The sequence below is a fragment of the Pezoporus flaviventris genome, unplaced genomic scaffold (assembly GCF_033815535.1).
Source record: "Pezoporus flaviventris isolate CSIRO_AGI_PZ_B2104156 unplaced genomic scaffold, CSIRO_AGI_Pfla_v1 ptg000031l, whole genome shotgun sequence".
Classification (NCBI taxonomy): domain Eukaryota; kingdom Metazoa; phylum Chordata; class Aves; order Psittaciformes; family Psittacidae; genus Pezoporus; species Pezoporus flaviventris.
In genome coordinates, this window is record NW_026892579.1 from 44421933 (window position 1) to 44449931 (window position 27999).

General features: G+C 37.9%; 2 protein-coding genes across 9 annotated transcripts in view; one reads left to right on the forward strand and one right to left on the reverse strand.

Moving 5' to 3' along the window:
* The window catches only part of SMC6 (structural maintenance of chromosomes 6), a 30652-nt gene extending 24466 nt beyond the window's left edge, over nucleotides 1–6186 (reverse strand). For 3 of the 5 annotated variants that reach the window (XM_061460867.1, XM_061460865.1, XM_061460868.1), the window contains exons 1-5: nucleotides 6035–6186; nucleotides 4206–4258; nucleotides 2263–2411; nucleotides 762–879; nucleotides 356–461 (exon numbers count right to left, since the gene is read on the reverse strand). In XM_061460867.1, the coding sequence (XP_061316851.1) occupies nucleotides 356–461; nucleotides 762–879; nucleotides 2263–2406 (368 nt within the window). In that variant the 5' untranslated portion in view covers nucleotides 2407–2411; nucleotides 4206–4258; nucleotides 6035–6186. Of the gene's footprint in view, nucleotides 1–355; nucleotides 462–761; nucleotides 880–2262; nucleotides 2428–4205; nucleotides 4259–6034 lie in introns of those variants that run through there. The other 2 variants (XM_061460866.1, XM_061460864.1) reach the window with 2 other exon arrangements.
* A 69-nt stretch (nucleotides 6187–6255) lies between these two features.
* On the forward strand, nucleotides 6256–26635 carry GEN1 (GEN1 Holliday junction 5' flap endonuclease). 4 transcript variants are annotated; one of them, XM_061460870.1, is made up of 14 exons: nucleotides 6256–6355; nucleotides 9465–9662; nucleotides 11474–11660; nucleotides 12748–12924; nucleotides 14510–14620; nucleotides 17420–17493; nucleotides 18008–18099; nucleotides 18892–19042; nucleotides 19128–19164; nucleotides 19264–19344; nucleotides 19797–19927; nucleotides 22611–22672; nucleotides 23218–23361; nucleotides 23590–26635. In XM_061460870.1, the coding sequence occupies exons 2-14, from the start codon at nucleotides 9502–9504 to the stop codon at nucleotides 25032–25034; spliced, it is 2853 nt and encodes a 950-aa protein (XP_061316854.1). In that variant the 5' UTR covers nucleotides 6256–6355; nucleotides 9465–9501; the 3' UTR covers nucleotides 25035–26635. The 4 variants fall into 4 exon arrangements, with proteins under 4 accessions (XP_061316854.1, XP_061316853.1, XP_061316855.1 ...); XM_061460869.1 differs by having other exon boundaries at nucleotides 6270–6405; XM_061460871.1 differs by lacking the exon at nucleotides 6256–6355 and adding an exon at nucleotides 8728–8839.
* The last annotated feature ends 1364 nt before the right edge of the window (nucleotides 26636–27999 follow it).

Sequence of the window (27999 nt, forward strand, 5' to 3'; positions counted from 1 at the left end):
CTAGTTTCTGAATAATTCCTTTCCAATTAACTCGATTGTTCTGTAGGATACTCAAGTGCCTAGCAGAACTAATACACAAGGACTGGGTAACACGCAGGACATGCCACTGTTAGCTAGTTCAGAGACAATGGTAAACTACTGGTAAATTACTGGTAAAATTTCTGATCCATTTTGTGTGTTTTGGTATTTTTTTTTTTTATTTATATATGCTCTCCTCAGTGCTATGCTTTTCATTCAAATCTTGTAGATCCAGCAGGACAACAGAGAAAACAAAAGAAAACAGAAAACCGATCAGCTAACCTAAATCACAATCACTAAACATGTTCAACCTTAAAAATAGAACAGTTTTACTTACGTCTCCCCATCTCGTACAAACATTTTTAATGAGGAACCTCTATTAGTTGCGGTGGCTTTTCCACCAAGTCCAACAATAAGAGCAGTTAATACAGAACTTTTTCCACCTGTAAAAGAAGAATTGTTATTTTTTTTAAAGAAGTTCTTGTTACTCTTTATCCAGTTCACCCGTATTACAGATTTTTGACTACTTATGTATTCATGCACTAAAAGTACAAATTCTCCAAATTTAAGACCTAATTTTTTCCACAAGCTTTGAGCTACTGGGATAGACTTGTGTCATTCCAAAGTCCAGAAGTGAGTCCATCTCCATGATGGCTAGCAACTCTTCTTCAAATAAAAATTACACCTTCTAAATGATTAACTAAACGGTCCTTTGACAAATAAAGGATGCAATTAATACTTACTTCCATTGTTTCCAACAACAAAATTGAGATTTGATCCAAACTGGAAAGGCCCCAGCATTGAATGGCACATGAAGTTCTTCAGCTGGATACCTTCAATTATGCCAACTTCCCCTTCAGTCTAGAGATTAACAATTAAAACTGGTGTTATGCATGCATTTTAATGATACACTTTATCTATTTTAAATATAATGAGAATTCAAGTGGCTGAACAATCTAAAACATCAAGGGTTACAAGCTACAAGCAAATGAGAAGGGCTTCATGAAACGCTATAAAGTTGCTTGCTACACAGCCATTACATAATACAATAAGAGGAAGTTACTGAAGCTCACCCGTAGTAACATTCAGTTCTCCCCATAACTAACTTACAATTAATACAACATAAAAGATAAAGATCATAGATGCTACAGTTATCAGAGCAGTAATAAACAGCATCATAGAAACACTGTTTTGTTACTTGAATAATACTATTTGTGAGAATTCTTAGTATGGCCTAGAACAGGGAAATTAAATTAAATCGGGAAAGGGGAAATGAAACAAAGTGGGACAGCCCACTGTTCAACTGGTGAAGTATTATTTTGACAGGAAACTCTTTTTATCACCAGTACTTCAGAAAAGCAGCATTTTCTAAGAAAGCAAAGTCCTGGGGAAAAATAAACCAATGACACAGAACAGCTGCTGTTCACGAAAATGAATTGAGTCATGATGCTTCTGTGTACCAAAAATCTACCATAGTGTCCTACACAATAGACTACTTCAGGTGGAAGGGACCCACAACAATCATCTAGTGCAATTGCCTGACCAATCTAGGGCTAACCAAAAGTTAAGGCATATTAAGGGCATTGTTAAAATACTTCTTAAACACTGTGGCATCAATCACCTCTCTAGCACACCTGTTCCAGTGTTTGACCATGCCCTCGGTGAAGAAATGCTTCCTAATGTCCAGTCTAAATACACAAGCCACTGTATGCAAATACATGTATTTGCCATCTCAGAATTTATTTTTTTTAAATCCTACATCAAATTAGAATTCACCTATTACAGAAAAGCAGAAATAACTAGTATTCCTGTTTTCAAGTTTCATTTCCATCAAAATATGTATTTCAAACAGTAGAAGTTTTTTAGACATTTGAAAGTGTCAGCTATGGAAAACAAGTATTTGATACTTCTTTCACTAAATGATTGGGTTTCTCTGCTGTTACTACAACCATAAACCAAATATACCACATTTCTATCAAACAAAACCCATTTCCTTTATTTGTTTTTTTGAGAACTTCCATAGAATTCATTCTATAAAACCAGAATATTGTTGCTTTATGAATGTTATAACTAGATGACCCAAAACAAATAAGGTAAGAATGAACTTATGCAGAAGTCCTCATCAACACTGGTTCCACTGAAGTCTACACGAGATATTTATTTCAACATCACTCAAAGGCACAGAACTTTTCTATATCAACCTTCTCTTGAATCTTTCCCCTCACGACTCTTTAAACAACTCACTGACAGTGAAGAGAAACTACTATCAGGTGATGACAGGAAATTTTCCTCTTCATTAGATTCATCGCTGTGTTCATCTCTGTGTTCTTGTCTCTGCCTTTTATGGGATCCAGGCTTTGAAATACTTTCTTCCTTTCTCTTACCCATGACCACTGAAAAATTAAAGTAATGAAATATTGTAGCTTTCAGTCTTCTAGAGGAAAACATACCTACAGACCATAGCATAGACATACTAATTTATTTACTTTGGTAAAAATATATTAAGATCATAGCACACATTGCAACAAAAAAATACTTTTTCAAAACAAAAATTTCAGTGAATTTAAGCCTAAGCTTACTATGAAGCTGTATTAGAAAAAAAGAAACACAACTTCATTATTCTAGTCAAGATGAATTTGTTTGTTGAGTAACAACAAAATCAACTTCGGTTCCATTTACCTTGGTACATTAAAGTTTGGGAAATTTGCTGTAATTGGTTTTGGTTAGTTATGGAGTTGAAGATTAAGTTGTAAGAAGTACATAGCTGCCATAGTATGATTCGTAGCATCAATGCAGGTTTGATTAAAGTGAGCTGTGCAGCCAGAAAGTGTATTAATATATGCAGTTGATAAATGCCTAGAAAATTAATACAGAAAGTCAAATAAAGGAAAATTCTGAGTAAAAGCATTGTTCCTGTGATGGTTTTTTTTTTTCAGTCGGGTGGGGTGCAAGAAAGAATGACCAGCACAAGACACTGCATGTCCAAAGTTGATACCATGTGTCGCAGTTTGAGACCAAATTGACTGTGTGAGCCTAAACACACTGGCAGCTTGGGCAGCAGAACATTTTAGTCAACAATACATTTAAGGATAATGAATGACCACTTTCTTGTCCAACAGGACAGATAGGACAATCCAAGAAGGTCACACTAACGGTTCCTAATAGACCTCCTGTGTCTTCCAGGGAAGATGGCACAGTCTGTGAGGAAGTTGGGTGGATCAGCACAGCAGTTCCAGCTGTACAGTGTACAGCTCAGGACCTCATGAGGCCTCCTCATTAAAGCACTAATGCCCTCCCAGAGCTTCTCTTTGTGTCTTGCTCCACATTTGCTCTTCAAATATCTCCAGATTAGTAACCTGGAGAATGTACAGAGAACTCAATGAAATAAACACTATGAAACTATAAATCTTATCACTGAAGTCGTAGTTTAAAATAGGGTTGCAATGGAAAGGAGCAGTCTTTTCCATTTCTGTCTTATCTCCCCGACTTCAAGCTAATAAAAAATAATGCAGGAAAAAGCTTTTTTCTTTTAAATTAAGTAAGGTCCCCAACTATTTCAACGTGCAGATCTGTAAATTTAGGTCAATGTAGAGAAAGACATATTTCTTTGAGCTGCTTTTTTTTACTTGTGTCAGCTTAATGTTCTCATCAGATAGCTTGAACTACCATGTACCAGAGACAGTAGCACTTATTATATGAAACACTACAAACATTAAAATCTGTTACATCATTACAAAGAGTATTTAATTTCTATTCCAGGTATTCACTGTTTTATAAAATACAGTGTCTAACAATTCTGTCTATGTTGACACAGGATCTAAATTATAAAGAAAGTAATAATATGCATCTCTTCCCCATAAGTGCAATAAATAAAATTCAAAGCAAACGCAGAAATGCAATAATTTTTGCATCTGACATTCTTGTAACAGTTTTGTATGGCAGGGATTTTGGATCAAATACTGGATTATTATTATGTTCATTAAGTATTTACAGGGAATCTGCCATTTCCATTTTATGTTATCTAGTTTAATACCATACACACAGAAACCAAGGAGGAAATACACTTCATGATTCAGTTTATGTAACTTTTACTAAGCTACTTTCAGTTTCCTCCACAAACAAACATGTCTTCGTGCTTAAGTACTCAGACCTGAGTCACTTCTATGCTCTTGGAATTTATCCATCACCTTAATATGAAGGCAAGCATTCATTCAATCTGCTGTTCCATTAAAATTTCTCTCTAGAAAGAAGGCAAAACACAAAGTTTCAATGTTGTAATTATTAATGTGGGAACCAAAGATAAGGGCTATGAGTTCTATCACAATACCACTGGGACATTTAAAAAAACAAAACATGAAGAGTGGAAAACAGAACAAAATAACCTAGAAGAGAACTCACTCATGTAATCCAAGCATGATGAAGGCCAAAGGAAGGACAGTCTGGACTCTGGAACTCTTGAAGAGCTAGTACTGCAAATAAAACCTAATTGGAACTGAAGCAAACAGTACCGAAGTCACCTCAGAAATTATTACGGCAAGTGCCAGTGGTTGAAATAGCTACAGTGAGAATAGGAACAAAAACTGGACCTACAAATTAGGAACCAAGTAGACCCAATTATAAAAACATCATAGGTTTACCACAAATTATTAGAATAGTTACACATCTAAAGAGAGCACAAAATTAAAACTCAATACCCAAACGTGCTGTATAAAACTATTAGGACTATTACATGTAGAAAAGTAATTGCCCTGTTAACATCAAAGTATAGGAAAACAGAGGCTGCATGCACTGGAAGTGACATGCAATGCTGCCCGCCCATGTTGCAACTTAACCAAGGGCACCTCTTTCCAGTTTCCATTGTGGTGTGCTTCTACAGCCGTTCTCCCCTTTCCCTACCTGGCTGGTCACAGCTGGCCTCACCCACAGCAGACACAACGAACCTACAGCCACCAAAGCCCCTCCACTGGCTTTCTAGCAGCCTTGTGCTGGCCTGGTGTGAGATAGGAAGCGGCTGGCACTCAAAACATCCACTTTAACCACTCTACACGGTGCTACAACCCAGACTGCCTTTTGTCCAGTTAGGAAAACAGTAGGTAGAAGCCATCAGAGCAGACCTACCGCAGGATGAATGCAAGATAGGGGAGGAAGCATAGGGTGGGAGGAAGAAGAGAGATGTGTTCTTCTGCAGGGGTGTAGCACACTGTTTGTTTAAACAGACACAAAGTGACAAGCAAGTAAGAAATTACTTCTAGAGTTTATGGTAATGAAGAAAGGGAACTTAAAAGGCACACGTTTCAGAGGACGGAAGTCAGAAGCCTAGCTTCATACACAGCAATGGAGTGCTGTGATTTTAGGGGCTATCTGTGACAGAGATCCCAAGTCAGATTACACGACTCTGACATTCCCGACTCCTCTTTGAATACATTTGGAGCCAACGCACAGAAAGTCTACATCAGCCTATCCAAACAACTGGAAAAGCCCTGTCTGGCCAACAACAGCGTAGAAGGCAGCTCCACCTCTTCTGTAGGGAGGCACAAAGGAAAGAGGGGGGCAGAAATCCCGCCCATTCGCACCTCCAATTTCATGGTTATTTGTTGCTTGGCCCCACAATTTCCGCAGACAACCTGAAAGGACCCACTCACCGCCCAGTAAACTTACACCCGTCCCTCCGCGGATGGATAGCCCGGGCAGCAGCCGTCTCTCAGTCCTTACCCGTTCCCTGCTCCGGTCTCCACAACACCGGCTACCACCGGCCAAAGCCGTGCAGCCGACGGTCAGTCCTCGCCCCGGGTAGGGCAGCCATGCTGGACAGCGGGTGGCAAAAGCCCTCTCTGGCTGCTAACGTACCTCCACAGAAACACCGCCGAAAGGCGCACCGAGAGAAAGCGGGCATTGCCACTGCCCTATGACCGACCAGCTGATCTCCCTCCCAGCCGTTCCCCGCTCATAGGGAGAAGTGACGCGCCTGGCATAGGCTGCCAGGCCCCGCAGCCCGCCCAGGCCGCCCGCCCCTCACCTCTCCTCAGCGCCGCTGCAGATGGGGCCGCTGCAACCGCCACCGCCGGCTCGGACCCCGGGCAGATTCTGAGGCCCACGCAGCAATGACGGACGGCTAGAAGTGGGCCACCGTAACGAGCCACAAGGAACTACCCGCCTGCGACGGAAGAGCCAGCGCAGACATTGCGCCTGCGCGCTCCCGCCCCTAGTGAGCCGTTACCGCGCAACAGCCATTTTCATCCCCCGCCACAGGCAGAACGTTCTCGCGCGACCGCCGTTTTCGAGAGGATGGGGCGGCTGCTGGGTCGTTCGTTTACCTCCCCATTGCTGCGGGGCCTCGGTAGCTGGTGAGCTCGGTGTCCCCGCGCCTCTCGGGGTTCCAACTGGGATGTAAGTTTCTGCCGATGTCCCCCCTCCCCCTTTTCCCACTTTCTCCACTGAAAGTGCCGCAGCCTTCGCTCCGCCAGCGTCCCCTCGCAGGCGGGCAGCGCTGCGGGAGAGCGGGCTGCAGGCCTGGAGCCGGGGTGGTGGGTCCGCAGTCCTCAGCGGGCAGGGAGAGCCCTCAAGAAGGCTTCTCGCCTCACAGGGGGTTAGGAAACGCTCAGTTTCTATCTGTGCGGTGCGTTCTTACCCCTGGCTGGCATTAAGGCGGGAATTTTGAATGCTTGTGCTTGAGACGCCTGCGTGTCCTCTTATCTCGCTTTTAGGCAACCTCCCGCGTTTGTTTTCATCGAGGGGAAGGACACGCATAAATGTAAGAGTTTGAGGAGAAATCTGTAAATGCTGAAGCATGTCACTGCTGTGCTTCGGGTGCTCAGGTTTAGAAGCAAAGCTGAGCCAGGCGCTGGGGTATCGCCGTAGCACAGAGGGAGTGGGGGAGTTGTTACAAACGTGTTGAGAGCTTTCTTTTTCTTTCTCTCCCCCTTTTTTTATTTATTTATTAAAGGCATCTGCGTTAGACATAAAGTATATGCTTGTCAGTCTTTGCAGATTACCTTGGCAATGAGTGGAGACATACCTGGGTAAAATTTCGCCATTAAATGTACTCTGTAGTTATCTTCAAGTAAATGACTTGTTTTTTTGTCTGGATGAAAAACTTTGTGGGGTAAAATACAGACTTAAACACAATTTATAAAACATAAGAGCTATGTTTTATAAAAGAACATACTGGCCCAGTGAGAAATGGGAAGGTTTTTGAGTTTATATATCCTGTCAATGATCTTGTAATAGCATAATGTCTTCAGTGACTTCAAAGTTCAGTCTTCCTACTTGGGAAGATACCATCTCTCTAAACACATCAGAGCTTTGTAATGAACAAAGCTTCTCAATAAAATCTGAGTAGACAGATCACTCTTGTTAAAGGTGGTAGAGCTGTTTGTATAGAAGATCCAGTTCCAAGTATTTTACAAGATATGCTCAAAAAACCAAAGACTAGTAGGTCTCACGGGCTTTTCCATAACTGCTCTAGATATATACTGAAAGGCGCAAGGAAAATGTGTGTTCTTAAATAACAGTATTATCTCATAATGGGGAAAAAATGGTCATTTTTTGTAGTTTTCAAGTTTTTATACTTATTTGTATTATTTCTAGTGTATGTCTTTTCTATTAATTGTGTGTGACAGTCCATAATAATATTTAGCAAGCAAGTAATGCAAGGGGTTTTTAAGAATTTGTGTTGATGCAGACTGGCAGGAGCCAAATGCAAACATTAAAAAAGACGTCCCTTTTTCTGCTAGGTGTTCTCTTGTTAAATCTCGCTGATGCTGAATATCACACTTCTCTTTTGAGAAGGTTTGGATGCCTTTTGTTGGCCTCCCTTGTGCATCAGAGAAATTGACCATCCTGGACTTCAAGAAATTGTGCCATGTATTTGCATGTTTATTTGTGTTTAACTCCTTTTATGTGCTTTTGGTGTAGCAGTAGCAAAAGCAATACACGTATGCATATGACTAAAATCAGGTTGAGTGACTGTAGTAGGTAAATGGATTAGAGAAACATGATTTCTGTTGAAATTAAATCTTAACGTGAGAACTTGATTCAAAAACAGCCTTTCTGAATTTCAGCTGCCCTGCTTTGAAACAATTCTAAGGTATAAAGCAGCACACTCTATGAAAACAGGCTTGGCTGTTCCGGCAGACTGATGTGGAATGTGGAAGGCTGCTGAATTTAACGTGGCCGTTCTCACTAGAGGCCGCAAGGTGGCATAGCTCCTCGGATGTCTTCAACTGATTTCCGAGCACTGGCAGCTACCCTATCCAGTCACGATTTATTCAGAGGAGGGTTTTATCTTGAGTACATTGTAGTTCCAAAATCAGAAAGAGAGAAATACAAAACATTCCAGATTTTATTTGATTTTTATCTTCTAATATTGAGGGAAAAGAGAGAAAAATAGAGAAATAAGCATGAGGCAAACTTTGTACAGTAAGACAGTGCAGGAATAGATGGGTATCGTGAGGGGGAAAAGTAGAGTATATGGTAGAGGCCTTATATAGAACTTGCAAGGTATGAAAACAAGAATAATGGAAAAGAAGAAAAATCTAAATCTGATAGTGTGGTAGCATAGAGACAGAGGTATAGAAGTAATGTTAAATAAGAGACAAAGAAATATACCACCTAATGGCTGTATGTTTTCAGCTGGTATTCATTATAGGTAGTGCCAATCACACCATAACAAAATTATATGGTAATAGACATACATGCTGCTGTGTTTCTGCAGTCACACCATTATAAATTGCAAAATGCTAGTTGAAAAGGACGTCTGGAGGTCATCAGTGCTGGTTCCCTGCTCAGAGTAGGACTTCCACACCAGTAGTGGATTAAACTGGTAAGATAGTATGCTGGCTAGATGTTGAAAATCTCCAAGCACGGAGATTCTGTAACTGCTGGACAACCAGTGCTGCTGTACCCCTTGTCATTTTTTTTCCTAAAGTCCAACTTGAATTTTCTGAGCCAGAATCCATGGTTGTTGACCCTCTTTATATCATCTTGGAATACTAAGGAAAGTTCAAGTTTTGTTTTCATAGTAAGTATTCCTCAAGTAGCTTTAAGCTATTTCTGTTTGAACAGAAACATTTTAATGTGAGTCCTGCCACTCCAGATCAGGAAGTAATTCCCTCAAGAGGTGTGGTTTTCCTTTTTTTTTTTTTTTTTTTTTGCACAAAGCTTGTGTTGTGCATGATTTAGAAATGAATTACTTGCACACATACACTGAGTTTGTTTTTATTTATGTTCAGGACATTAGCAATGAAAATGTACAGCCCTAAGAAGGTGTTTAGTAATAAACCATCTGTGAGCTGGAGTCACTACACACTTGGAAGGCTTGATTGAAAGTGTTCTTGGCTCATAAAAGTAAAATTGGTGATGACTAAATATTTATTTTCTGAGCCTCATGTTCATGATATACTTCATACTGTATACTGAAAGTATTTTATTTTGCTTGGTCTTCACAGCTAAAAGGTTCATGCTGACAACAAAGAAGCTGCAGAAATGGGAGTGACTAATCTGTGGCAAATCCTTGAACCTGTGAGACAACCTGTCAACTTGACCAGTCTCAAAGGAAAAACACTTGCTGTTGATTTAAGCCTGTGGGTTTGTGAAGCACAGACTGTTAAAAACATGATTGGAGTAGTGACCAAGCCACATCTGAGGTATGGTATCCATATAAATTATTGTAGCCAGAAGTCTTATACCTGTTTAAGTATGACAGTTACTCCAAATTTAAGACTACCTCCAAAATCCATGTGAGTGTGTTGGCTTGTTATCACTTGTGCTGTATACATAAAGGGTTTGAAGTGAAGATGCAGCCATAATGGCTGAATTCAGCTTAATGCTTGGGTGCAAATATAAGTTCTTGGGCCCAACTGTAGATGAGGATGATATGGATTTAAGCAGAACCATATTTGTTTTACTGTGGTATAGCTCTGTGTGATACACGGACTATCAAGGAACACAAATCAATGGGTTAATTCCTATCTATCTCTGAAGCTGTGTGATGGAAGGTAGTATGGGAGGTTAAACTGTTTATCACAACAGCTTGGATGCTAGTCAGTTCAGAGCATAGTGACAGCCTTGCATGCTCTATCCTGATCTGGCTTATAAAATAAATTTCTAGTTAGACACCATGTGGAATTAAATATGTTTAAATCGTACTTCAAGCTTATGAACAAACTTGAAGGGTATGTATATTTTTTAATTTAAATGAATCACATCTTAAGGGATGAGCAAGTATAAGCAGCTGTAACTTCAAAGCAGTGTTTTCTGCAAATGATGCTGACAAAAAGAAAAATGTATGCAATTTTATATAAATGTCATGTTATTAGCTCAAGAATCTCAAGTTACTGGCTGCTGTTAGATGTTCCTGTGGCTTGTGTTGAATTCAGCTGGTATGAAATACCATCATGTTATTAGCTCAAGAATCTCAAGTTACTGGCTGCTGTTAGATGTTTCTGTGGCTTGTGTTGAATTCAGCTGGTATGAAATACCAGCATCTTCTGAGAATAATTTCTTACAATGTTGTACTTATGACACCAAATGGATAATTAACTATAAAACTTGAAGCATGACCAAAGTCATTACTTCCCTCTGATAGGATGTCCTGTGTGCAGTGGAATGGAAGCATCAGTCCAGATCTCTAATGCAGCCTTTCCAAAGGAAGGCAAACAGATTTCTACCAAAAAAAAAAAAAAAAAAGATACGTTTTCAGGCAGTTAGAAATTGAACTGTTTTACTAAATATTTCACAGAAACTTATTGTGATAGATTTTTATATCATTTATGAAAACAAGTAGCCTCAACAGATCAGCTTATTCTTTTTTACCAATAGCAAATGTACAAAATTAAATATAGACTAATGTCAGTCACTGTGATATGAATGTTTGGTCTGCTCCTTTCAAAAGTTTGATACTGGAATTACAGGGAAAAGTGTACGCTTTCTGATATTAACTGCTCTCAATTTTACTGCTATAGACCCAAATAGTTATTATTGTTCTCTTGCAAAATTCTGTCCATCAGTGTCGCTGGTTTGTGTATGAAATAGCTTGGCATGGTAGTGATATCTGTAAGTCTGTGTAATAACACAGTATTCAATCACTTCAGAGTCTGATGTACTGTATTGACAGATTTGGGATGGAAATTTGATACGAAAGAATCAGTGTGGTTATGTGTTCAGAAGCAGGCTTTGGATGCTGATTTGTTTTTTATTAAGCCTTTTATACTTGCTTACATTCTTGTTCTTGTATGGTATTTCCTTGGAAATTTTGTAAAGCTGTTACAACTTCATAGCAAAAGAATGTCAACCAAAGGCAGGGATGTAGATAAAAAGTTTGTTAGCTTGAGGGTGAGGAAATCGTAAAAGATGGAGAGAAAGCTAAGATTATTCCTGAGGTAGGCTGAAGGATTTAAGGGAAACGTCTGAAGAAATCAGGCTTTTGCAGCTTACGGAGCACTTTGCTTTATTGCAGAAACCTCTTTTTTCGGATCTCTTTCTTAACATCAATGGGAATTAAGCTAGTGTTTGTCATGGAAGGAGAGGCCCCCAGATTGAAAGCAGACACATTGAGTAAGAGGAATGAGATGCGCTATGGACCTTCAAAGAAAGTTCGAGCTGCAAGAACAGGGAGATCTGTATTTAAAGCCATTCTGAAAGAGGTGAGTAATTGAGACTGTGTTTCAGTATTTTTAATATGATAGAAATCTTAACCAAACTGAATACAAAAACTTGAAACAATTAGTAGTTTTCTATACAACACACTTCAACAGTATTTTGAGTTTTGAGGGAACATATACCGTTGCAATTGGGCCTTACAGCATCTGTTAACTGCTCTTGTAGAAGAGGACGATATCAGAATAATTTCCTTGTTTCATGTTTGTGTGCATGTTATGCTGTAGTAAGCCATAGTCAGAATTGAGTGTTTATTAAAGAAATTCAACTTCCTATTTCTTTTGTCGTGTTGTAATTGATACTTTGTTTCCTAGATCGGGGTGTATGTGAAAACAGGGATGTCCACAAAACTGTTTTGTAACCTAGATCTGTGATTTGGAAAACTAGCTGAATAGATAAGAGAATATACTTGCTGGAAACCTACTGGATTTGGCTAAAAGGAAGATTTGTATAGTCAGTTGTATAGATGATTGAGACAACTCTGGTTGCAAAGACCTCCTATTCAGTAGTTTTATTCTTCATTCTTTCTTGCAAATATTTTTATCTATATGAAATTTTATGAAATAGAATTTCTAAATGCTCATGGCTTCAATAGATTGAATTTTTTACTGAAATTTGTAAGTAGTATATCTAAGTATCAATCGGAATGTCTTACACTGTGGTCCAGTTTTCCTAGACTGATAGTACTGTACTTTCATGCTTGATATTCCTGGGGAGTCTGGTGTCTATTGAAAGATGTCTGCGCTAGCCCAGTATTACTAGTTAATAAACATCTTTGCTTCTCATAAGTAAATATTGCTTTGTTACTTTTCTCTTGAAAACATCCTAAATACCTATTTAAAGTGTGAGTAACCATTAATCATGCTGTGTTTTAAGTCCTGTAACTTTACTCTTGGATATTTCTTTCCACTGTTACAGTAGACTGTATTTCTTCTGAAGTACTAATTGTATTGAGGTAGTGTTCTATAGACAGTGCAACAGTAACAAGTTTTGTATACACTCTGAAAAAAAGCATGCTAATAAGTAGATTTAATTTAGCATTCAGTCACTCTCCTTTTGGATTTCTTCTTTTAGTGTCTTGAACTGCTGGAGTGTTTAGGTGTCCCTTGGGTTCAAGCTGCTGGGGAAGCAGAGGCAATGTGTGCCTACCTCAGTGCAGAAGGACTTGTTGATGGCTGCATTACCAATGATGGAGATGTCTTCTTATATGGAGCTCAAACAGTTTATAGGAACTTTGCAATGAATGCTAAGGTAGTGTACCTCATCCTGTTCTCAGCCTCTCTTTATACTTTTCCCAAAAATGTAAAGAGAAAGAAGGGATTTGAAATAATTACTTGGATATTATTCTTTCATAGGTGAGTTTTTCTAAAGTAGTATGTTTAAGACACAGACGTTTTGTTTGATTCATTGTCAATTTGTGTATTGAATGTGAGAGCAAAACTACTGAATTGAAGAATACTTAGGTTATTGTCTGGGTTTGAAGGGTCTAGTGATGCATAATATCAAAGGTTGCTACATCTCTTTATTCCCACCCCCTCTCCAATCCCATCCCCCTCCCTTTTCTCCTCTACAGAGAATTTTAGTGAAGTAATTGCTTCCTATAAATTTACCATTAAGGGCATATAGGAGTGGTCAGCCTCATAGGTCTAATAAGTGTTCACATGCTTGTGTCTTAAAGGTTTGTTTTATTATGAATATACTTACAATTAATAAAATTAGTCTCCAGTTGAACATGAATAAGGTTTCATTGTACATTTATATCATAATCAGTTTATGACACTGAGCTGAAGTGTTGATTTGTTAGGAATGTATTTTTCCAGACCTGGCAAAGGGCAGCCCCAAGTGTTTGTAATTTGTACTTTTTATCTATATCATAGAAAGGAATGCATATATTCTGTCTAGTGAATTTAACAAGAAAGTGGAGGAAAAATGATATAGGGGTTGGTATTTTAAATAATGTTCAGTTGAAGGACTTAAGAAAATGCTCCAGTAACAGGAGAAAAAACAATAAAAAAAAAGTGCTGTGAACAATTAACTTTTAAAAAAATCAAGTAGTTAAAGTTGATGGATGATGACTTCCTTTGATGGCACTGTGTTTGGGCTTTGTCTTGACCTGGTATGCTGTGTCATTTATCACCAAAAATGAAGGTGGCCTCAATATTTTAATGTACTTTGTTACTTACCTAAGTCAACCCAAAAAAAATAATTCGTGTTTGTCTGGCAGGGACATCTCTTCCAGAGCAATGGATTATTTTGGGTTGTTGGCATGTGTGGTGTTTTTATTTTGCTGGGGGAGCAGGGCATGGAGGCAATATTCTATGTTTTGATTCATGTTAATCTTGATTTCATGTTGTTGTGTTTGAGTCTCTCTACCCTTCAAAGTTTCAGAAGTTCCATAGCTCATGTCTAATATTCTAGGTAACAATTTTTTTTCTTTTTTTACTCAAGTAGCACATTGAAATGTTTACATAGACTTTAAAAACTGCAGTTCCTGAGATGACTTGCGCAGCCAGTAGTACTGGATAATGTTAGTTTTGCCACACTTTTTCTACAGGTAGCAAACAATAAAAATGCCCCTTGGCTTATTTTAGGGTTTTTTTAACAATTTAAAACATGTAATTCCGTAACTGTTGTTGTTCATGTGTTGTCCATGAATAACTTCATAAATTTTAATTGATGCTTATTTTTTTTTCTCTCAGACCCATCTTAGGGGATAGACCCATTTCCTGCAGATGTGGGTGAATAGGGGTGGGTAAGCAATCATAACTGAATGTGACTCAGGGCGATTCCTTCCCGATGTTACAAAAATAACACATGCAATGAATTTCTCTTGCAGGATCCACATCTTGACTGTTACACAATGTCCTCTATTAAGGAGAAGCTTGGTTGTGACAGAGAATCTTTGATTGGGCTAGCTATTCTTCTGGGTTGTGATTATCTTCCAAAGGTAAGCAGTATAATTAGTTTTTATTAGGTACTTACACTGCCTTGAAAATCAATAAAGTATGTCAACGATGATGTGTTCATGCTGACAAAATTGTATGCAGTGCATAATTACTGAGTTCTAGTTGAAGAAGATGCTTGGTAAGTTGCTGTAAATTGTATTTGTGAGGGCTTAAAGATAATCAAAACAGTACGTGTACATTAATCTTTCTAAAGCTGTTATGTGGTATTCCAGACTTGGTATATAACTGAAGACAAAAGTTTAGCTGTTGATTACACTGAGCAAAGTTGTGAAAACTCAATTGTTTGTGAGGATACTTTGTAACTGTGTAAGTACATCCCTGGCAGAGTAGCTGTGGAAAATTGAGTTTTGTCTATGCAGCTTGGAAAACTTAGTAGTGATTGTTTTAACCTGTAGTTAATAGTGTTGCCAGTTCTGGATGCAGTTTTGATGTATCCCCTTTTAGTTCTATTATTTGTAAATATATTATTTATTGAAGAAGTCACCTACTTGAAAGTTTACCTAATGAATGAGGTGAGAAGCATCTCACTCATTACTACTTCACTGTTTTATTTTTTTTCTGTGAGCTCTGGAATTTTTGGGGGTCTTTGAATAGAAGCTGTTGTAATGGCTGTTTGAAATGGGAAGGCAGTCGAATGAAACTTGATTTCTGTACAGTTCATTGTACAGTGACTTTGGGCAATGGTTGCTCCCATTCACACTTGCAGTGTATATCTAGTTATGCTTTAAATATATTGTGTTCCAGTTCGATAAAACTGTCATTTTAAACTAGCTGATAATGCTGAATCTCTATTTTATTTTTTTCTTGCAAGACTTATTTCTGTTATAGAAAACTTTAAATAGTTATTTACTATTATTATACATTTATTTTGTAAGAATTATGATAATAATAGGGAGTTTAAAAACCTAGTGACTAATAAGTGGTTATTGTAATGGAAGTAGCAGCTCCCGGCATGCCAGGTTCTTGCATAGTCCTAAGGTGAAATAATTACGTAATGTCAGATAGGTATTTTGAGTTACTACAGCCATTAAAGTGGATGATAATGCATGAGCAAAGTGGATGAAGATAGAAACTTCTAACAAAAGCTGAATTACAGGAATGCATTGGGATGGGGATTGGCAGAACAGAAAAATGAGAATACTACTCTATAATTGTACTTTGTTAAATATATATCAAGCTGATGATTTCGTTGCAGAAGCTGACTCTCTATCCGAGTGTCTGGCTGCAGTCCAATGAGAACTCCTAACTGGTTTTGAATGTACGTTTATTTCATATGGTTGCACATTTCAGTTTGCCATTACAGCTAAAGAAAAATAAGATAAAGATTTATTTGTAATAATGCTGTAGAAAGCACACTCAATACAATCTTTTTAGTCAACTATACTGAGTCTTGGCAAAATAGGATTAAGATTGAAAGAGTAACTGGAAAAGCAGTATGTGCATTTTAAATCATGAAATATTTTGGGTTAAAAGGGACCTTTGAAGCTAGCCCAACCCACCTGCAATGAGCAGGACATTTGCAACTGGATCAAGTTACTCAGAGCCCCATCCAATCTGATCTTGAATGTTTCCAGGGGTGGGGCATCTGTCACCTCCCTGGGCAACCTGTTGAATGTTTCACCAACCTCATATAAAAAAACTTCCTTATATCTAATCTGAATATTTCCTCTTCTCAGTTTAAAACCATTTCCCCTAGCACAACAGGCCCTACCCCTCCTAGAGAGTTAGTTCCCATCTTCCTCATAAGTCCTCTTTAAGTACTGAAAGGCCGCAATAAGGTCTTCTGGACCTCCAGGCTGAACAACCCCAATTCTCACACTGGCTTCATAGGAAAGGTGCTCCAGCCTTTGGATCATTTTTCTGTTTCTTCTCCGGTTGTTTTGAATCGATTTTTTTCACTCTTCAGTATGTCTAGGGGTGTCCTGGTTTTGGCTGAGTAGCTGATACAGTGTTTTGGCTTTAGTATGAGAATAATGCATATAATACACTGATGTTTTAGTTGATGAGTAGCACTTACCCTGACCAAGGACTTTTCAGTCTCTCATACTATGTCAGTGAGGAAGGGGTGCAAGAAGCCGGGGTAGAACAGAGATAGAACACCTGACCCAAAGTAGCCAAAGGGGCATTCCATACCACAGCATGTCATGCCCAGTATATAAACTGAGGGGAGTTACCTGGAAGGGACTGATCACTGCTCTGGTCGGACTGGGTACTGGTCAATGGGTGGTGAGCGATTATATTGTATATCACTTCAATTTTCTTTTTGTTTGTTTACACTCACACCCTCTCTTCCCCCTCCCTCTCCTCCCCTCGCATTTTATTATTATCACTGTTGTTACTATTGCTGTATTTTATTTTATTTGTTATTAAACTGTTCTTATCTCGACACATGAGTTTTTACCTTTTTTTCCTCCCCACACCACGCAGGGCAGGAAGCAATGAGTGAGCAAGTGGCTGTACAGTACTTAGCTAAACCACAGCAAGGGGTTACTACAAAGTTCTGGATTTCAGTCTATAAGCTAGGTTGCAGAAAAGGAACCTCCAAGGCTGGTTGGACAAGGCTCTAAACAACCCTATCTGTGTTACACTGGTAGTACAGTATAGTATGTCACCTTCTCTGATGTTAGAACTTGGTTAAAATTTATTTTTCTCAATTTATTCTCAATATCTAGGACAATTTTTTTCAGTTTTCTACTTAATATTATGAAGGCAGTTTTTATGAAAATCTGAATACTTTTCTGGTTTTCATTAAATAATGTTTCATATTTCTGCTTCTATAGGGCGTTCCAGGGGTTGGGAAGGAACAAGCTTTAAAGTTAATTGGGACTTTGAGAGGTCAAAACTTATTGCAAAGGTAAAATTAAAATTTAGGTTGTATGGTGATGTACTTTGATTTTATTCAAACTTGCAAGTATGTACTTCAGCTCCAAGGTAGTTTGTAATACTTTATTTGGGGGGGGGGGGGGGGTAAGAGATTACCATGTTCTTTTCTTTACATTTGCTAAATGAATTGTGTTTTACTAGGCAAGCTTCTTAATTGTTTTAAATATTATCTGGTTCCTAGCTTTTGAGCTAGCATATATAAGCTGATATATTGGAAAGGAAGTCACAGGGACTGATGAGAGACTTTTGCTGGTTTTAGCTGGGTTGTGGATCAGGACATGATATACCAAAGGTTTTCTCTGTTTGTTATCATAATGTGTGTGTCTACACTAGAAATCCAACAATTATATAATGTACTGTAAAAAAAAAAAGTCATTGTAGAATTTTCACTTTCATTGTAAAAAAATGAAAAAGATAATCCCTTTAATTAGAAAACTGCTTCTTTGATCAAATATTTCTAAATCCTTTTAATATCATCCTTTTAGATTTGAGCAATGGAAAGAACAATTTCAGTATGATAATAATCCACCTTTAGTTGTTAAAAGGGTAATTCACTGTTCTGAGTGCCATCATCCAGGTCAGTTTGAAGAGAGCTGAATTTTATTTCTAGCCTGATTATTTACTCTTTGTTCTGGGGAGGGGAAGGGGATTGGTTTGTTTTGGTCTGGGGGTATTTTTATGAATAGCATTAAAAACTGCTTGTCATTCAGCTTGTGGGCTGTGTTCCTGTTTTCAGTATTATGTATATGTATCTTTATATAAATAATTGGAGGCTGGGGACCACCTTTCTTCAAGTGTGAAGGTAGTTGATAGCAGATGAAATGTTACCACAATGCTGTTATGTGTTCTCAGATATTTGCGCTTTTAATGCTATCAATGAAGAAAGTATGCTATACTGACAAGCAGCTGTTTCCTTAGTTGCCTAAGTTGGTCTTGCATCAAGAGGACTGAATCCATTAGCATTGCTGGGTTTTGCTGCAGTGTCTTCTTAAAAAGAAATTAATCTTAAGGAACCTCATTTTGGTAGCATCTTTGATAAGTGAACTCGTTCAAACCCATCACTTGGAGAAAGAAAAGCCTGTTTCAAATAAGTTACTTCTATTTTCCAGTTTGTCACAGACCACTTCTGTAGTCTTGGGTAATAAAGTTTTCAGCATAAGGTCTGAAACTGTTGGGGAAGATGTTTTCCAAAAAATGAGAGCTTGATTGTATTTATTAGTTTTCATTGTAGATATATAAATACAACTAATGCACTCAGATCAGCTTATAACTAGTATTCATGTCAGATTCATACCTGTTCTAAGCTTTTGTGTATTTGGAGATTTTGGAAACCTTTTTTTGCCTCACACTTGTGTCTCTGCTTCTGTAGGATCTTACAAGGAGCATGGGCGCAGTGGATGCAAATTCTGTGAAAGCACTAGCTACTGCAAACCCAATGACCCCAAATGCTGCTGCTCTTGTGAATGGCATCAGTTAGAGCGAGTGAAACAAGCAAGTGCAGTGGAGGACAGTATCAGAAAGTAGGAATGTCTTGAAAATTGAACTGCTTTTCCCTGCATTTTTTCCATTTATATTTGGTTCCTAACACATTTGTTTTACCTGCAGAAAAGCTAACAGTTGTGAGGGCTTTCCATTCTCTCAGGTAACAAAGAAGCCTATTTAAAGATTAAATATTCATCAGTTACTTAAAATGTCAGTTTTCTGCTTTCTCTTAAACTGCTTCTTTTTGTTTTATCTCAAGGTCATCCAAGAATTTCTTGTAAACAAGAATAAATTAATCAACATAAAGGAATGTCAAAGGCCAAATTTATTGTCATTTCAGGTATGTAACAAAATACTGGACATTCAGCTCTGTAATTTTTTAAGTATTAATATTTTTATTAGTAGGGCAGGCATCTGTGATTTTGAACTTCATTGGTAATTTTATTGGAAATAAGAATTAAATAATCTTGCTACAACTTCTTAATATACCTCATCTTTTTGAAAGCCTAATCAGATGATATGAACAGTATGTAAAAAAGCAGAATCGTAGAAATATAAAATGGTTTGGGCTGGAAAGGACCTTAAGATCATCTAGTTCCAGCCCTCCTGCCGTGGATGGGATAGGTTCCCACTAGAAAGAGTACTCAGAAAAAAGGTCACTTGCTGTTGTTTTGGTTGTCACTTTCCAGTATTACTAGCTACTACATAGCTATCTAAGCATGATACCTAAAAGTATAAGAAACTTTTACAGTTTGGGGTGGGATTTTTTATTTTTTTTTTTTTTGCTGACAGATATTTGCTTCTGAGAAGATGGAATGGAACAAACATTATGCTTGTAAGAAACTGTTAGTACTGCTGACATATTATGATATGATCCAGAGAAAATATGGATACATTGATTCGAAACAAATGCAGGCAATACGGTAAGGCAGCTTGATTTCTGGAACTTAATATGTTTTCTTCTGCTGATGGATGGAAAATCATGGGGTTTTACCTCCTTTAGAGAAATACAATGCTTTTCTTCCTCCTCTGTTTCAAGCTGTATACTCATTTTGAATAGAGAGAAAAATTTAGATCAGAACGCCAATTCTTACACTACTGCTGCACAAAGTAATACATACAGCAGCTTCCTTTCATTCTAACTGACAATGCCTGCTTTTTCCTATGCTTACTTTCTGTTCTCATTCTTTGGATCTGCACATGAGATCTAGCAATATAGCATTGATCCTCTTCTCAGGTTCTTAGCAGAAGTTTAAATGATTTCTGTGATTCAAAATAAGAGCCTAGGATTAGAAATGATCATCTACAGGTTCAGTCATGGTCTCTGATTTCTTACTGAACCTACTGACTGCCATTGTACTGTGTGTCTGATGAAATCATTGCCTTATGTTTCTATTCTGCTACCTCTTCTTCTCAAAACAACATTTTAATTCAGGACTGCTGCATTAAGGAATATAAAAATGGCCAAGTATGCTGTTTCTAAAAATGGTTATGCAGGAAAAAAAAAAAGAAAATAATCATGTGATTACTTTGCCCAGAATATTTTCCCATCATCCAGGATTCTGTTAATCAGGGGTTTTCTGAGCCATAATTAGTATCTGCATATTCTACCAGACCTCTAAAGTATATATATATTTTATGATCTAATCTTCTTAAATTTATGTAAATTTCCATAATCTACAGTGCCTGTGGGCAAATCTCAACTGCACTGTGTGAAGGAAATTGTGACTTACTTTAGTATCTGATGATCTCCATTTCAAAATGAAACCCAAATTTCCCCTTTCCCTCCAAATTCATGTATTGCAAGAAGGTTAGTAGATTTTCCACATTCTTTGATGCTGTTCAAGATTTTATAGACCTTAATTTTGGGGGACAGAAGTCCAGTCTATAGCAATGTGATAGTATCTCTTCTGTTGATGTGTCATAGTTTGTTAAATTGTTATTTGAAGGGAAGCTGTTCTATTCAGTGCTACCTTTAAAACAAGTGGAGAGACTGGTTGGGGGCTGCTTTTTAAACAGATTGGGTAGATGAATTGCCAGCATTTACCTTGATGTGCAAATTAATTGGCATACTCTGTTTATAACACTTTCTAGTGTTTCAAGAATTTAAAAGGCAGATAATGCATGCTCTAGAAGATTTCTTTTGTTAAGAAATGTTTAAAAATGCAGTAATGATTCATCAGGAGCCTCTTTACATGTGGGATACTATTAAACTGGAGTGTAGATAATGCTTTTAGTCTAGATAATGATTTTAGAAAATCTCATAAAGACTGACTGTTCCTGCTCAGCTCATGTATTTTCCTTTGTGGTCTGATGCAAAAGATATAAATGACCTTGTCTGGTCATTCAGAAAATTACTGTCTGTGGCAACAGCTTCTCTGGGGATTTAGAGTCATAGGATCATTTAAGTGACTAGATGATCTTAAGGTCCTTTCCAACCCTAACTATTCTATGATTCTAAGTTGGAAAAGACCTTTAAGATCATCAAGTCCAATCATTAACGCAGCACTGCCAAGTCCACCACTAAGCCATGTCCCCAGCTGCCACATCTACACATCTTTTAAATACCTCCAGGGATAGTGAGTCTGCCACTTCCCTGGGCAGCCTGTTCCAATGTTTGATAACCCTTTGCTGAATAAATTTTTCCTAATATGCAGTCTAAACCTCCCCTGGCACAACTTGAGGCCATTTTCTCTCATCACCTGTTACTTGGGAGAAAAGACCAACACCCACCTCACTACAACCTCCTTTCAGGTAGTTGTAGGGAGCATTGAGGTCTCCCCTGAGCCTCCTTTTTCCAGACTAAACAGTCCCATTTCCCTCAGCCACTTCTCATAAATCGTCTGCTCCAGACCGTTCATCAGCTTTGTCGCCCTTCTCTGAACATGCTCCAGCACCTCAATAGTCTTATAGTGAGGGGCCCAAAACTGAATACAGTATTCAAGGTGTGGCCTCACCAATGCCAAGTACAGGGGGACAATCCTAGTCCAGCTAGCGAAGCAATTTCTGATCCAAGCCGGGATGTTCTTGGCCACCTGGCCACTCTGCTGGCTCATATCAGGCAACACCCCCAAGAGCCCTAAAATTTAAGGTGCGGTGAAGAGTACCCCCATCCAAGCCATGAGCAGACAGTTTCTCTGGGAGAATGCTGAGGGAAGAAGCATCAAAGGCTTTACTAAAGTCTAGGTAGACAGTATCCACAGCCTCTCTGTCATCCACAAAGTGGGTCACCTTGTCATGGAAGATCAGATTAATCAAGCAGGAATTATCTTTCAGGTAGGTTAGTTGAAGATAGCAAACTGCTGTTTGTACAAGTCTGTGTTATGGTTGTCTGTTGCAGAATAGCTTTTTGATTTCTTGTTATGCTCTGGTGAGCTGTATCATTTTAAAAAAGAGAAATGTTTCCGCGCTCAATTCTAGACCCTAAATTATACGTGTAACTTATACGAAGAAGTAGCGTATTTTTTAAAGGTGCATTTATTTTACTCTTACAAGAATATTTTTTCCCCTGAATCATTACAAATTAGAGTATTAAAATATATTTAGATATTTTTTCATTTCCTGTTTAAACAAAATTTTTTAATGGCCACCTTTTTGTTCTTACAGGATAGTCAAGGCACGTGTTAAAAACGGAATTCCTTGCTTTGAAATTGAGTGGCAAAAACCAGGTAGGTCTGTTTCTATGTACATTATGGAAAAAAGCTTTTAATAGAAAAAGAGCATGTTTTAAAGAGTAGAATTTTATGACATTATGAGGCAAAGAAACATGGGTTGGATTGGAAACTCTTCTTTGAAAACAATAGAAAATATGCATCAAATTTCACATACTCTAAAAGTAAAATCAGTGCTTAAAAACAATTATCTAGAAAACATGGGACTTTATCTTCAGGTACTTCTTCTGGTATATTTTAATAAGATCTGGACTCTATTAGAGTATGTAAACCAGTAAAATCTTGGCTCACTATAAATACCTGAAGCTGTGTCTGTTTCCTAGCTAGGTATTTTTCTGTGCTGACAAACTTCTACCTTTAATGTTCCCAGGAAACTATGAAAAAGAAAGAAAGTTTTACTTGCAGCTAAATCTCAAACATTATACTATTGACCTTTTTACATACCTTCTTTATACTCAAATATTTTGTTCTTTTTTCTTACTGCCTACTTTGATAGGCGTGTATATATCTGTCTAATGTACATTCATTATTTTTTTTTTTAGACCATTATGTTGATGGAGAAAATGAGCCTGCAGAGCTGTTTGTAGTCACCGTAGAAGAGGAGTCTTTGTTTCAGGCTGCTTATCCTGATATTGTTGCCCTTTATCAAGTGGAAAAGTCAGAAGTTAGGAAAAAGAAACAGAAAAGTAAGTCCAAAAGCATATGTCTTATGAACTTTTGGGTCTTAAGTACATAAAGCAAAAGTAACAAACATTTGTCCTACCATTGAACAACATCATATTTTGTCAAGATCAGGTCATATCTTGCAGGGACTGTGCTTTTATCTTACCATTTTATACTTGTAATACTAGGAAATCTGAACTGTGGTTAATACACCATTTTGATATGCCCTTTTTCCCTGTTATTTTTTTCAGACAGAAAAGACAGACCAAAAGAAAAGGAATTATCAAATGTTTATGATGAAGTTACCAATCTTCTGTCTCAAATGAATTTGAAAGCCAGGTGTAGAATTCCTCCTGTGCAGGATTCCATGTTGGATAGAAAAACTCCCCCAGAAGATCAGCTACACCAGGGAAGTACTGAATCAAAAGATACAGTGTTAGCTACAGCTTCCTGCCTATCTACTGTTCAAAAGCCAGCATCAGCAGTTCCTCTGACTGCATCACGTTACTCACAGAGTACTGTGGCTGACTCATCTATATTGCCAGCACAGTTTACTAAAAGTTCGGGGATGTCAACAGCTTCCTCTATAACATCTGGTCTACAGCTGAGCAGTATTGATTGGGAAGGAACTTTCTTCAGTGGTTCACCAGCACATGGGGGTGATGCCCAAGATCCAGCAGCTAACTTAACTGCATGCATAAAACACTCACATCCACTGGATCATGAAACAGTGAGAAATAGGTCAGAATATTCTGATGCTATGCAGTCTGATCAGCATCATTTGGATAGTGCAGATGATTTGGTTTTGAATGATGCTATGGGGCAACTTCAGAAGGAGTCTTTAACTGAGCAAATACTTAAGAAGACTTCCATGCCATCGAAGCCTTTGTTGTCTGCAGATATAACGCAACTGGAGCCTTTGAAATGTTTTAAACAAACAAAAGAAACATTGACTCTTGATGAAGATTACATCCCCTTCTGTCAGTTAAATAAAGTGATGCAGGAAAGTAAAAACGTGCTATCAGAAAAACACACAAAAGATTCCAGTGTGCGCATTTATCAAGATAAGTACGAAAGAGCCGACAGCCTGGCTGGAATGATGCAGAAAGGCCATAATATAAGCAGTTCAACATCTCTAGCCCTCAGCAGGCAAACAACAGGGACGCTTCCTCCTTGGTGTGAAATGCTTCAGGTGTCTCAAAAGCCAGCAGATATTGTAACTGGCTGTCACATTGAAAAAGCTTATATTCAAGCTACTTGGAAAACTTCTTTTAAGAAGAGTGTGTGTCAGAACAGGTGTTCTTCTAGTGAAGACAGTGATGATGGGATCATCAATAAAAATCAGATTTATGAGCAGCAAAAAAGGCAACAGAACCATAGTCAGTTTAAAAAATGTTTTACAAAGAAAAAGAGTAACGTTTCTGGCAAAAGAACAAACAGCGACTCAGCGCTTATAATTGAAGGGAAGGAGAAACCAACCGCTTCAAAAAAAGATGGTAGTAGTTTCTCATTGCAAGTAACTCCAAAACCATCCTCTTTAAGGGATGTTAATTGTTTCCAGAGTCCAGAACAGCAGTTTGAGAGGTTGGGTTCTGGCCCCACACAGCAAGCCAAAGGTGCTGTTCTGTCTTATGCATGGGCAGACAGTCCCCTTCCCCTGTCTGAAAGACTAAAAGGAAGAATCCAAATCAGTTAGGTTCTCCATAAAATACATCATGGTAACAATGAACTCTTAATCTTCAGTTCTTACAAAGTTCTTTCTCAAAGCTTCTGCAGTATGATCTGTCAGTTTTAAGTAGGCACAGGTTTGATGAATATGAAGTGCTGTGAAATACCACATACTGGACATTAAGTTTGAAACCAAAATGTTAGCAAAAGTCCAGATAACTGATTATGGGCAAGTACAAGTTATTCTGGACTTGATTACATTCTGAACTTGATACATAAGCATCAGCATATAGTATACAAGGGAACAGGGAGGTTTATATATGAAACAAGTTTTTTTCCACTGAGTTTGTGTACAGCTATTAGTCCTTCTGCTTATAAAAACAGACTTACTAAAATAGTGCTGGCACTACTGTCGGATATTCTTAATAAGACAAAGTGATAACAGCTCTTTCCAACTGAAATTTTCCATTCTGCTCCACTAACTTAATTTTGCTAGTTTTAAAATGGGATTTGAAGTCCTGGGATGCTGGTTGTTATTGATCATCTCTGAAGGACCAGATAGAGACACACAGCAGATGTACCTTGAAGGGTAGCTAGATTTATATCTGCCATACCCTATAATAAACTGTTCTTTGGGTGTGTGCGTCTTCCAAAGAATGGAATAAGCAATGTAAGAATATTCTGGTTTTGTAGCTGCCATGTCTAACGTGTAAGGAAGTTTGATGTCTGTTCTAATCAAACATTTATAGTTTGGGGCATTTTTTTCTTTAATAAGATACAAAAAAACATCTGAAGCTCATACCAACTTAGCCTGGAATGAAGGGTAAGTTGCAGAAATCTAATGATGATATTGCAGATTCTTCAAATAATATGTAAATGTTTGGTTTAAAAGGCAAAAGTTGAATACAATTACAATTTTGAAGGTGTTCTTCCTGCCTCTTTAATATGGAAGCAGTCTCTGTTCCTACATAAAAAAAAAAAAACTTGTCTTCAACAGCTTACTAGAAAATGCCTTCTTGCCTGTGTTTAGGTGCTCATAACTTTTTTTGGTGGGCCAACCAGAAGGAAGGCCACTCTTACCGAAGTATAACGACAGAAATTTAGTATATCCATGCCTTAATGAAAGTATTAATTGTTTCTTCGTAAAGGCCAAGGCTTAAAAAGTTGGGAAGCTAAATTCCAGATGTGCTTAAGGAAGGTATAAGTAGCCTATAGATAATACAGTCTATAATTAGCCAAAATGATAGTTTATTTCTTCTCTGGGCAGATGAGAATGCTTATTTATAGTTTATTTTCCAAATGAGAAATGTATTGCAGAAATGAGAAAAATCCAAAGTATTTTGAACTTATTTTAAATTTTGAAGATGGTCTCTCTCTTCTGGAGACTCTTTAATCATGCAGATGGTGTGAGAGGGTAGCTAGGAGAACAAAGTTTCAGAGTAGCAGGCACCTGGGGACTATAAATGGAGAGATTTTCTTTATGCAGTGGTCAGTAGTGGAGAGATCAGACCATTGTTTTGTGAAAAAACAAGGTTCTTTGTTATGTATGGTTCCGTTCTTTGCTCCTGATTTTGAATACTAAAAGGTGGAATCAAGAGTTTGAATTTTCATTAATAAAAATGCTAACATCATGTCAATGACCTCTCTTTGTTCCCTCCCAGCATAGGGGAATGCACTCTTTTTGGAGGGATCATACAACTTCAGTGTGGGTTCCTGTGGTTTGTGGTTTTCTTTTCAACTGGGAGGCAGGAGTGGGCATTAGAGGGTGTTCTGTTTTAATCGGACTGGGATGACTGCTTTAGTGCGTGATTCATTACCATGCCAGAATTATGACAAATTTGACAGAAACCAGAAAGTAGATGTAAGATATTGAGAACTCGGGGGGGGGGGGGGGGGGGGGGGGGCAGGAAAAGAGACTGCTGCTGATTATCACTATAAATTGACTTGGTTTCATAAGTACAGTTCAAGCATAAAAAAAAAAATCAGTTTTTTTTCATTTGCAGTGCATCTCAATTTTGGGCAAGTTTTCTGCCACTACTTTGGAAGCAGCCATAGAGGTGAAAACAACTGTGTAGGATGCCCTCTCTTATGTAGACCAGCCTGAGTACTTCACCTGGTTTGTGGCTCATCGTATCTGCATCCCCCTAGCTTGACTAATTCCTGCAGAAATACAGTGCAGATCCACGGAGTTCTGTCTTAGCAGGATAAATACCATTATAAATATCATTATTTCCACTTAACAAACAGCATTAAACTTCTACTTAGGTGTCACAAATATATTTAGCATAGCTTAACAAAGGAAACGATGTGATTGTAACTTGCAGTTTCAGGTCCCAGGAGGAATCAACAAGAAAGGAAGATAAATATTGTTTATGTGGTATGTATACATAGAGAGCTAATAAATACATAATGTAAAAAAGAAACAACCTATTCCTCAGTGTCTATGTATCACACTATCAAGCTACACATGCTCATTTTTCACTGGAAAATATGATTGAAATATTCATCACCATGTGTGAACATCCTTATCGAAAGGAAAAACTCATTTTCATTGCTTTTACTAATTTCTACTTCTTATATAGCATTGGTGACTCTTTTGCTAGCTAGCACAGGAATTTCCTAATTTGAGAAGGTAGTCATTGAACTTTGAGGATTTGCACAGCCTTGTTTGTGTGCTCTTATGCCAAGAAAGATTCTTGGAAATAGGGTGAAGGAGACTAATGGCAGCTGTTACTTGAGACAAGATACTCTTCATGTCTAAAAAGGTGTCAAACCCTGCCCTGTTGTATCAGCAGATAAAAGGAAATTGTGGTTAGAATATTACTGAGAGTTGTTATAAACCAAAGTGCTACTGACAAAACAGTAAACTCGGTGCTAGATTTAGCACTTTTTTTCTTCAGGAAACAAAACACTTTAACTGTTTCAAGAAAACAAAATTAAGATGGGAGACAGAACTACTCTTTGCAGTTGTTTTGCTCATGTATCCTGCATTA